General features: G+C 37.1%; 1 protein-coding gene across 5 annotated transcripts in view; it reads right to left on the bottom strand.

The window, feature by feature from the left end:
- Positions 1-2,107: 2,107 nt before the first annotated feature.
- Positions 2,108-12,623, bottom strand: part of LOC121411476 (NK-tumor recognition protein-like) — a 53,177-nt gene continuing 42,661 nt past the window's right edge. For 3 of the 5 annotated variants that reach the window (XM_041604236.1, XM_041604239.1, XM_041604240.1), the window contains 7 exons: positions 10,643-11,176; positions 9,937-10,050; positions 9,662-9,790; positions 7,423-8,844; positions 3,984-4,118; positions 3,356-3,478; positions 2,108-2,701 (listed from right to left, as the gene is read on the bottom strand). In XM_041604236.1, the coding sequence (XP_041460170.1) occupies positions 2,509-2,701; positions 3,356-3,478; positions 3,984-4,118; positions 7,423-8,844; positions 9,662-9,790; positions 9,937-10,050; positions 10,643-11,176 (2,650 nt within the window). In that variant the 3' untranslated portion in view covers positions 2,108-2,508. The remainder of the gene's footprint in view (positions 2,702-3,355; positions 3,479-3,983; positions 4,119-7,422; positions 8,845-9,661; positions 9,791-9,936; positions 10,051-10,642; positions 11,177-12,623) is intronic. The other 2 variants (XM_041604237.1, XM_041604238.1) reach the window with 2 other exon arrangements.

The raw sequence follows: 12,623 nt of genomic DNA, 5'->3' as shown, positions 1-12,623 counted from the left end.
AGGCACAGACCCTGATTGAAACTTTGATCAACAAGTGTGTCTCCATGCAAAGACTAGCACATACAAAACTTGCCATTTCAATTCAGAGCGAGAGAACCTTCAATACACAAGGCATAAGTAGGCTGCACATTCAGAACCTTAACTCGAGTGAAGGGTTTGCACTACCGAAGTACAGTATTAGAAAATATTCATCCAAAGTTGGACTGGCAATAGCAATTTCCAGCCCAACCTTTTTGTACAATGCACGACCATCCCCACCACTATCATTTATTTCCGTCTAACTCTTGTGCCACAAAACACTCCCTCATTCCTCCTCCTTCAGACCGGCCTTAAGTTACTGCATGACACTCACTATCTTTTACAAAAAAAACAATAGATAATGAAAGAGATGATGACGTTGAAAGAACTTTTATTCACTGAATGAGAGCTTTATGAGTCCAATAAAATATCAGACAAGGGCCAATAAAACATATTGGTTGTTTGTGGTATAATCCATCAGTATTCCTCATAGAATCCCACAGAGCTTTTCTCTGTTTTCGGTGCAACCAAATAAAAAACTATAACTATACTGGTATTTGTATAAATTCCATTGAGATTGAGTCACATACACAATTACAGAGCTAACAAATGACTTAAGAACATAATGGGCCCCGCAACAAAGCTTTAGTGATTGTTCATAGGACTGATTTTAAAGATTGATCACACATTCTTTAACAAAACTAGTAACCATAAAAATAAGCCTCGCGACCTATCACTTAATGTATAACAATGGGGCTCTGATTTGGCAAATTGAACTTTGACTGGGATTTTATGCCCTGAATGCATACCGTTATCTTAATCATACACCGCATCTTTTATTCAAATTAACGTTTTTCAAATCGCTGGAATAATAACATCAAGGTAAGACATACATGTACATGAACTCAAGATACACAAACTATATAGCTGGTTAAAATTGAATTTACATTTCTGCTCAAAGATTTACAACCAAAGCCAAAAAAATCCCAAATGTAACATAATCATCAAGGCATCTTCAAAATATATACAGCTTGTTACACATTCTTTATGATATCCTTGACAAAACTACACAAATTTAAGCAATGAATCCTAAACGTTGCAAGAATTGCACCTGTCATTACACAGATGTTGACAAAGAAAGAAAACAACCTCATTGATAGCCTACATTCCTTCCTTTTTAATTTTGAAGAGGGGGGCTCGATAGATAATCCACAACATTTGCTCCGGTGACAATAATCCAATGGAAAGTCTTAAAATCAAGTTAAAATCAATTGGCACCATATCCCTGAATATCTAGATGTTATAAACACATTCTGTATTAAAATAAAGTGTAAGCTGAAAAATGATGACACTGAAGAAGATCACCAACACAGAGCATATGCAAGATCATTGCTTTGGCAAAACGACCTCGCACGTAGCAAGAATGCTATGCTTTTACAACTGTCACATTTCCTACCAGACTCATTTGGCACGCATTTTCTATTTATACATACAAACACTTTGGTGGTCATTTCATTGGACTCTGTTAAAAATTTTTTTTTTAGATTTTAGTCCCATAACTGGCTTAAGTTTACTCCCTATTAACATGATATTCTTAACCCAAAACAATATCACAACACTAAAGGGATGTTGCATTTCATTGCAAATTTGAAATTGATGGAAAAATTGATTTGCTTTTAATAGATATTTATCTATCACTTGTAAATTCTCATTTGAAATTTGCGATTTGCCCCTAGTCTTATATTATCTCCTTACAACTGGAGGCAGGATCAATTGCTGTGGGGGCAAAAGACATCACCTTGAATTTGAAAGAGTGTTTTGTCACTCTTTTGAGCAACTACACTAACATCACTTGGAGTAAATCATTTGTTTTTCTCCTTCTAAAGGAAATCTTTTTTTGCATTGCTTTAATTGAAATCACATCCTTTGTGATAGTACTTATGTTCAATAGCACTGAAATTTTATTTTAGAATATCTCTATGAAAGAAAATTAGGTATTAGGTCTATAAATGACAAGTGTTTATTTTCACTTGTATCAAATAACAAAGGTATCTCTGTCTCTATTGTAAGGTATCTCTGTCTCTATTGTTTATCTAAATTCTTTTAAAAAAGCTTCTACACAAATGACCATTCCTGAAAGGATAATGAGAAAAAAATTCTTTTTGATTCAATTTATAGTAAAAATAACAAGTCAAAGTTTCTTACAGGGCAAGAGATAACAGAATACAACAAATCTTCACATTGTACATGTTTAACATTCACCATTTTAAAGCCAAATCTCCCAGTACTGCCATTCTTCCATCTATCAGTTAAAACATCAAACCATAAAACATTAATAAAGACCAGTCTAATACACTTTCTGAAATAATGATTGTTGACAATGGAAACAAAGCGAATGTTTTTTTTTCTTAAGTTGAAAAAATTTATTTCATACTCGCTTATTATGTCAGAAAAACAGATACATATTACCCAAAATCAAACCATCACCCATTAGCGACTACTGTACGATCTACTTCGTGACCTGCGACGCCTTCCGTAAACCCGGTCATCGAAGGACCGTGATCGTGAACGAGACTTGTATCTTCGCTTGACAGGACTTCGACTCCTGCTGTACCTTCGACGTGGACTACGGGAACGACTTCTGGTACGTTTATAAGGTTGGTGTCTGCTACTATCTCTTGACCTGCCAAATATAAGAATGAATGAATAGTGGCAAATATCATTAAATCAAGTTTGGATTGTTCTTTTGAATGTAGATAAGACTGATATACTCAGTGACAAATATTTTCTAAGAACAAGTATGATCTTTCTTAATCCTAGTAGCCCTGGGGTATGTATAGTCTTGTCAGTCTAGGGGAGCATTTCATGAGAGATTATTGGACGTTTTATCCGATGAGTCCTGTTTTATCCCACAGTCACCATAGCAAAAGTGCCTCTCAGTCAATCAGAATCACAAAGATGATATCAGATTTGCAACTTTTCAGGCAAAAATGATGATGAAACACTCCAGGTGGGAGGGGGAGTGGGCACAGATCTCATTGTATTTCCATTATAATAAAATTTGCATGTAAAACAGCAATTATGAGGTTCAATTGCATTGTCAATTTGGGGCATTTTTTTAGTGATTTTTTATTCAAAAAATTTTCATCACACTGAATAAAAGATAAAGATGCATAAGATATGTGCTCTTTATTCAGTATGTCAATTTTCTTTTATTCAATCTGATGTACATATACTATGCATGGTTTTTAGAGCCTTCCATAAAAAGTGATTTCATGTCAAACCACATAATGTGAAGGGTGCTCTTAATGGGGCAAAATTTACGAGAATATTTCACCTTCTTCCTCTGCTCCTTGACCTGGAACGTCGTCCTCTAGAATGCCTATGATAGGGTGACCTTGAGCGTGACCTTGAACCAGAAGATGATCTTGAACGTGACCTTGTGACAGATCTGCTGCGACTGGAGAAGAAACAAGCTTGTGTCAAATGTTTGGTCAACCTAAAGGTGAACCACTTTCAATGACATACAGAATATAACACAGATTTTTGACATAAGATAAAATATGATTTATAAACAGGGAAATTTACAGTTGAAAATGTGTGTGAATTTAAAATATTGGGATGCCAAAGATTTTGCTTCCTTTTTGTTTACTTAAGCAAGGAATGGGACAAAAATTTCATAAAATAATTTTTGAATACAGCATTCTGATAAACAGTACCCAAACCTATAGGATGAGTATTTGAAGGGCCATTGTTTGAAAAAAAAAAGATTAAAGTTTTCCAGCAAGAGAGGGCATTATATCTGATATACGACAAAGATTTATTGAAATTTTAATTGTGATGTCAAAAGGTATGTGTATCAAGACTAACATTCTGTACATAACTCTATAAAATTACTCTTCTGTGATATTGACCAAATTGGAGGACAGACCCCCTGTAATCTAAATGTGTAAGACATTCCGTACCTTCGTCTCCTGTGTCTATCTCTGCTTCGGCTGTAGGATGTGTTTCGATAAGGACTTCGAGAGCGACGACTGCGATCACGCGACCTGGACCTACTGGAGTATGATGAATACGAGGAGGAATAGCGACCATAGAACCTGCAGAAAAGTGATTCAAACAAGGTCAATTATTAGATGAGAGAAAAAAATTACTTGGGCATTGCATGCAATAACTAAACTGCTAAGTTAGTCATGGGAATGCAGTGATGTGATGTGCATCTGTCATTGTCATTACCAACATAAACTGACTTCTCTCTTCTGTTCCAGTAATAAAAGATTCATAAACCATAGCAATGTGACACTGTGTTAACATGTTAGTTATGAAATGGGTTAGTACACATATATGAATCAAACACAATTTACATAAAACCCTTGAGTGATTGGTACATGATGGATCCCAGTAAAATAAAAATTGCAAGAAAACTGTTGATATTGACATCATTAATCAGAGGAGATCATAATATACTCATACAAAATCTAGCTTTCCAGGTGGGCGTTTCATACAGCTGTTCGTAAGTTTAGAGCAACTTTAAGAACGACTGGTGATCCTTTCTTGTGATAAATGGTATACGCAAAAATGTTCATTGGCAATGGTTTAGTGTGTAAATAAGGATCACCAGTCGATCTTAAATTCGCTCTTAACTTACTAACAGCTTTATGAAACACCCCAGGCTTGTTGTTGTTCATTACATGGGCCCTTTAGCATGAAGCATAGTGATTGATCATAATGCAGATATTTACAATTGATCATAAACAATAACCGATGCAATCAATCGCAGAAATCATTCACATGATCAATCGCAAAACTTTCTGTTACAGGGGCCCACTTGATACTTGTGTGACTCCTGGGCAAAGAACAAGGACTAAGATTTCTGCTTCATCACAATCTTCAGTCATACTCGCCAAATCATTTAGCAAAGCTCCCTTAATCTTCACATTACAATACCATTTATATGCATTAAAAAATAATAAGGTAATATCTCACCCAAAAGGTTAAAAACAATGCATGCCCCCCCCCTGGACTGCTACATGTATATTACAATTGGAAATCTGAAAAAGAATACCTTCTGAAAATGTATAGCTATGATTTAAGTTCCTATACATCACAATGTGACATAGATCATTATAAAATCATAGAATATGTACCACTAGCCCTATGTCATAATAACAGCCTTATTTCAAACTATTTAAGTGACAACACCTGCAGCACATGTTCTCATATCAAACTGTTATGAATGCACTAACATACATGTACATTATTATCCAGACATGTTGGAAGTAAAATAAACCCTAATCCTCCATATACAAATATGCATCCCAGTCTGGCCTGATACTAAAAATGACATTGTATTGAATTTAATGACTTAATTTACATCTACGTAAATAAAAAATGTAATGTAAAACCAAAATAAAAATTCTTAGGTGTTTTTTCAGATTGGGGTGATGGCTAAATTTAGGGGCAACTTCTCTCATTTCAATATTTACTTTTCTGCAACAACAAATATGTGGCAAAGGCAAATATCGTTCTTCAGCATACGTAGGACACCAATTTCTAAATATTATTTTATATTGTTTGTAGCAGATCTTGTAACAACTCGCGAAATGAGCTGTGATGAGGGTAAAATCAGCTGTTGCGTTCATGTATTTTCAAATGCTGAAACAAAGTCAACTAAAATTCAAATAACAGATTGTTCACATCATTTAAAGGGTATAATCGGGCAATAGAGCGTGCATCTTATTAATCTAATAAATTATTTTCTATAGTTTATATCCTTCGTTATGACAAATAGATGTTTACTTATTGTAGGAAACCCCGATTGATCAGATATAATAAATGGGATTCTGGGAACTATTTACCGAGATTTTTTATATTTCAGAGATAACTGTCAAAACACTTCATCTAAACACCTTTGCAATACGTGGACTGATAAAACGAAATGACTCACTCGCAAATAAATAATATGTATACACACATGATGACATGGTTAATATCCGCATGGTCTACTAGCAGATGGTCTAAAGCCAGGATAACCATCATACTAAACTCACTTTGTTAACTTTCAATTTGGTCTAATTCCCATTTTGTCTAATGCCTAGATGGCCTAATTTCTACTTCATCCATTTATCCCCTGCACCTTGTAAGATGAAACTCTGGTTCATAAACCATTGATCTAATCTCAAATCTCAGATAGTGTTGAACCAAGTGGATATTTGACAAAATGAGTATAGCCTAACTGGCAATTAGACAAAATGGTGAATGGGAAAATGGGATATATGGCCATGACAACAAATGGTTGATAAATAACTGAAGTGTGAGGTCATCAATTTCACTTTTTGCATTTCAGTGTTTTTGTACCATATTTTGGTAGAGCATGATGAAAAACCCCTACAACCCAAATATGGAGGGAATCAGCCCATGGGGCCCCAAGATATGACCTCATGAATACATAATTAGCCCTATTGAATTAAACATATTACTGGCCTGGTTCTAAAAGGTTCTGAAAAGGAACCAGGCCAATAATACATTCACTTCAATGGGGCCAAGTATGTATTCATGAGGTCATATCTCAGGCTCTCATGGACCGATGCTCACCAAATTTGGAAAGTGGTGGTTTTTCATCATGCTCTACCACGATATGGTATCAAAAATGGTGAAAAGCGAAAAAAAAAAATTGTGATGTCATCACTTTGGTACTCTGTAGACCAAATATTTTGTCAATGAACTAGGATTAGACCAAGTGGGAGGAGACCAAATGGAAAGTAGACAAAGTGAGAGTAGACCAAGTGGCAATTTACCAATTAAATAATACACTTAGAGCTTACAATTTACCTCACAAATGATGGAAAAGCCAGCCAATCAGATATGTAAAAAAGGGGATATGAGGGAGATAAAAAGCAGACATCAACAGACATTACATTCCAAAAATCAAGTGACGGGTCAGAGGTATAAAAAATATGAACAGGCTAGGAAAATCATTTATTTAGAAGCAGCGATATATTATTCAACAATTGGTGTTATCCTTTAAAGTGACAAGTAAAGCTGGTATATTTTCTTCAATTACTTCAATTATTTAACAGCTTCTATAATACCAAAATACTTGTACATGGGCAATTCCATAACCAACCTTTTTGTACATCCAGCCATCATATTTTCAATTCACTTCAAAAACTGCTCAAGCCACGATAATTTCATGGTATTAAAACCTTCGGTATAAACTAGAAAACAGAAAGAAAGTATCTAAGAAGGTCCTTCTTGACATATAGGGGTTTGGTTAACATGGAAATTGCTCAGATATTGGATAATGCATGATTATAGATCATCTAGATGTCTTAAATTTTTATTACTTTATATGAAACAATGGAAAGGAAATATCTTTTTTAATCAATGATGCCAGTTACTCACCGTCGTTTCGGTGACCTTGCTTTCTCTCTAGAATAAGACCTTGATCGTCTCCGTCTGGATCTACTGTCTTCAAAGCTTCGACTCCTGCTTCTGCTGCTAGAACGTGATCTACTCCAGGATCTTGAATGTGACCTTGACCGTCCCGATCTTGATCCCCGGCTGCTTCTACTACTGTAACTGCTGCTTCTGCTTCTACTTCTACTTCTGCTGTACCTCCTATGGTCACCATTTCGTTTTGGGATACGCTTGGTGCTGGAGGGAGTCTGACGTTTGATGGGCTGAGTCTGGGTGATGATGGATGCTGTACTTGATTTGACGGTTGGGCTGGGGGCCTTGCTTGGCTCTGCTGGGATGCTGGTAGGCGGAGTCAGAGGGTTGATGGGTGGGGTCACAGGGTTACTGGGCGGGGTAAGAGGAATGTTGTCTGGCCTTTTTGGGTTGCCAGTGTCATGCTGGACTTCTGTGTTGATAGACGGGCTTCTTGGTCTAGGTGATAGAGACTTCTTGTGATCTGCAAGGACAGGGCTTGGCATCTTGTTAGTTAGTTTGTCAGGGTTCTTCTTACTCTTCCAAGTCATCTTGACTTGTTGGTTTGGGAATACCGTTTGTCCTTTTTCTTCTTCCATTTTTCGATCCTCCTCACCAGACTGCTCCTGCTGTGCATCCATGCTTGCCACATCGCCATTCTCTTTCACACCACCTTTCTTATCTTCTTCTACATCTTCTTCTGAATCACTACCACCAGAACTGCTACCAGAGCCGCTGCTGGAACTAGAGGAGCTAGGAGACTGGATCTCTACAACAACACTGCCTGGCTGATCTGGTTGTTTGGCCACCTCCGGTTCCACGTCTTTATCTGTTTTCTCTTTCTCCTCCTCCTTCTCATCCTCGGTGAAAAACTGCTTGATCTTTTGATTATGAGACGACAGGATATCCAGCCTCTCGTTCAATGATCCTTCGCCCTGTGCAACCTTTTCGTCATTCATCCTTTCCTGCTTCTTGCCCACATCCACAGTCTCGCCTTTCTTCTTCTTGCGGAATCCCTGTGGCTCTTTGTCATCTTCGCTGTCTATCACAGGACTAGCTTCATCATCTTCCAGAGGTGGGTTCCACTTGAAAGTCTCCTTGACAGGAGGTTTAGAGGTTTTCTTCCTCTGCTCTTCTTCTCTCTCTGGAGACATCTTTTCATCCTCTTCCGAGTCTGAACTTGATGAGGATGATGGTGAAGAAGATGCTACATCTTTCCTACTGGGAGAAGAACTTCCAGATGGGGATCTCTCGATGACAGCATCTTTACTTCCATGAAGAGGACTTAGGGAATGTTTCCTGGAGAGTATCGGGTTGGTGGGTGGTTCTTTGGGCTTGGGACGATCGTTTCTTTTCTCACTAGCACTCCCAGACGAACGACCGTCTTTTGCAGATCTGCAGAGTAAAAAGACATTTTTCATTAATCTTAAAACTCATCTTCACACTCTCTCACTTACACACAAAAAAAATTACAGTCCTCTTTTTAATTTGAAATTTAACAACTGTTATAGATTACATAAATAAAGTCAAAAGATTATTTTTCACTTGAGATTTTTTCCACTATATACAGGTATGAACCTTAAAAAAGTGTGGACTAAAATAAGTCAAAACAAATGAAAATCAAAAGCATTTTTTAAAAACCCGGTGGGTGTTTCATAAAGCTATTTCCTAAAGTTATGCAGGACTTTACACACGACTGGAACATGCTCTTAATCTTACAGGCTATGTCAGCTACACAGGGAAACATGTATATCATATAGCACAAGAAAGGGTCACCAGTCACGCATAAAAACATTTGTAATTTATAGCTAGCTTTATGAAAAACCCACCAGCGCATGCAAAACGTCACTGTAATTCACATCTTATATGTAGAGTTTTTTCCCCCAAGTCGAAAAGACATCTCAGGTGGGTGTTTCATAAAGCGGTTTGTAAAGTTACGCACGACTTTACGCACAACTGGAACATGTTCTTAGGTAATAAATCAATTACATAGGGATATCACATAGCACAAGAAAGAATCACCTGTCATGCGTAAAGTCATTCGTATCTTACAAACAGCTTTAGGAAACACCCAACTGGTCCCAAGAAATTCAGCCAGGCAGATTTTAATGTATATTTCTATGTAATTTCAATTAACATGCACTTCACCTTTTGAGAAATAACAATGTAAATCAATGACCATTTTATTAGGAAGTTGACAAAATTATCCTACCTTGGACTCTTGGATGGAAGAGTGGTTGGTGGCGGTGAAGGTGATTTCTTGTGAAGCTGGGGTGGAGGTGATACCCTCTTCACTAGTTTACTACCCCTCCCAGACTGCTCTATTTGTTTACGTGCTTGGCTGGTCAGGACGGAAACAGGTAAAAAAAAAAAATCAATTTTCAAAGACATCACAAACAGAAATCTCCTATTTTTCAAGTATTTCAAAAGGAAAATGTCATATAAAACTGCAACGAGAAGCCTAAAAGAAACATTCAAAGTTCTTACCTCATGATGCCTAGGCTTGTAAATGACGGTCGCGTGTTCAGGGGTTTCTGACCAGGCTTCCAGTGCGTTGGTGGCGGGCTATCATTCTCAGATGATGAGTCATCCTTTCGTGTACTGGACAAGAAAAATATAAGAAAAATTGATTTGATCCCCTTTTGAAAATAAAAACTTTTGTTGTCAAATCAAATGTTTCTGAAATGTTAGATCATCAATGATTCCTAATAGGGACCTAAACTTCCTTATAAGGGAATGCCTTGCTCAACATGCATAAGCTTGATGAGGTCTTGCCCATTTTGGGTTTTTGTACATTCGATATTGGAATATCTGAATATGAATGGAATGAATGGAATATATCAAACATACAAAGATTGCCTGTATGGAAAAAATGGATCAACGAACATAATGCAATGAAAACACATGAAAACAAATATTTGGCATATTTATAGCTACAATGATGCAAGGATAGCAATTTTCCAATCTAGTGAGTGGTACTAAGCCTAGGTTTACTGTTTTAATCCGATAACCAATTTAGAGTACAGAATGTTTTGCACTGTGTCTTCAATTTAGCTTCCTTTTCATTTTGTTTGTTTTTGCTTCTGTTCCGTTTGAAATTGATGTACTTGACAGGTGCAAGACATAAAAAATGTTGGAAGTCTCCGTACGGCCCAATTTGAAGAAACTCATATAAAATGTGATGATCATTCACCTGAATTTCTTGAATTTTTCGATGGTAACAGCACTGGTGATGAGCGGACTTTCTGACTTGTCTGAGTAAGCTCGTGATGATTTCGAGAATCTTGATTCCAAGAAAGAATGTGAAGACTCATTGTGGCCCTCTCGTTCCTTCCTACCTCTGCCTCTATCCCTACTTCTACTCCTGCTTCTCCTTCTGCCTCTACTGCGACTTCTACTCGAACTTCTGCTCCGACCTCTGCTGCGGCTTCTACTGCGACTTCTTCTGCTACGTCTTCTGCCCCTACTGCTGCTCCGACTCCTGCTTCTTCCCCTACTGCTGCTTCTAGTCCTACTCCGGCTTCTGTCCCGCGAGTCTGGGGTGTGAGACCTGGAGCGGGAACGACTGTCGGGTGAACGTGAGTATGAACGTCGTTCTGGATAATCTCTGTCCTCCTCCTCTTCTTCTGAGTAAGAATGATGTTTGCTTGAAGTACGATGTCTGGATGACGATGATGACTTCTTCTTATGTCTGTCTTTCTTCTTACTCTCATGCTTCTTGTGAGACCTGAGCAATATGAGACAGCCACCAAGATCATTAGCACCAAACACAAAAGAAAGATTGGCTTGTATAGGGGCACCTGGCAAAATTTTCTTTTCAAAATACCCATCAATTTAAAGGACATCCTACATACTCATCATCATACAGCAGAACAGTTATTATACGGGCAATTCCATAAAATGATAACTCTTTTTGTATGCCCAACCCCATTTTTCTCAAGTTTTTACTTCACTTCACAAACTCACCAAGTCATGGTCATTTGAGAGCATTACAGACCATCAAATGAACCAGAAATCAGAGACATAAAATTACATGAAGGTCCCACACATAGGGGGTCGGACGTACATATAAATAAAAAAATTATAACATAAACATTAAAGGTTGTAAAATTTCATGTCCATTTACATAATATTCACGCATGATTTCTGCAGTCTGATTACATGTAAAAACATATACACACATGATTAGACAAGTGTTACAGTATTAGACTACATAACTCTGGCAAACACCACTGTGCAGTAAAGTTTCATAGCTGCTTTGTGTGAGTTTCATGAGGTGATATTCATAATATCACAAAATCATGAATAGCAGGACCTGCTCTTTGGAACAATATACATTGATTTGATAATACTAGCATCCTTTCATACAGACCTGCAAATCTATACAGATATCTTCTTTTACTCACAAGTTATTGGCACAATGACACTTGTCAAACTCTCTTATATTTTTCATGTGCACCTTGGAGGATATTTCTAGACAGATAGCACTACAGAAAAGTCTATGACTATTATCAACTTTTTCATTTTCACTAACATCATTATCATAATAATTTATTGTTATTATATTTATCATCATCATAATTATTAACATCATTATTATTATATATCATATATATAATGTTGTTCTTTTAACATCCAAAATTTATTCTCTTAACTTGATTATTTACTATTAAATCCTTCCCTGTGATGTTTGAATCTTTGTTTACTCTTTCCCTCTATTCAATAAATCCTGCCAATGAATCATTTGTTTTGTTATAGATACAGTATTGCTTGGAATAAAGTTGACACATTACCGCGCTGTACCGCGTAAGTCGATGAGAGATCGGGTACCGCGCGATTACCACCAGCAAATTCCCATCGGCGGGAGTCGCCTGCCTAGAGAAATTACCGCGGTAATTACCACGAGATTTTTTAATGAAAATCTCGTGTATTACCGCGGTAATACCGCAGAAGGAGGGACGATCTTATGTTGATAATAAAATGTCACCATTTAGACAACTCACATGGTTCAAATTAGCCCTCCTGACTTGCCGCGATGTCTCTCTCGAAATTACGATACAGCAACTTATTGCCGTAAGATGCCGTCTCGATCTCCTCGAAACCCAAACAAAAATGTCATGGCTTGATGTTTAGCTTTGCGCCAGTGCACAATTTTAATGCACGCTCGTGTCATC

This window comes from Lytechinus variegatus, chromosome 3, assembly GCF_018143015.1.
Source record: "Lytechinus variegatus isolate NC3 chromosome 3, Lvar_3.0, whole genome shotgun sequence".
Classification (NCBI taxonomy): Eukaryota; Metazoa; Echinodermata; class Echinoidea; order Temnopleuroida; family Toxopneustidae; genus Lytechinus; species Lytechinus variegatus.
Note: the sequence above shows the minus strand (reverse complement) of the source record. Positions and strands in the feature narration are given on the sequence as shown.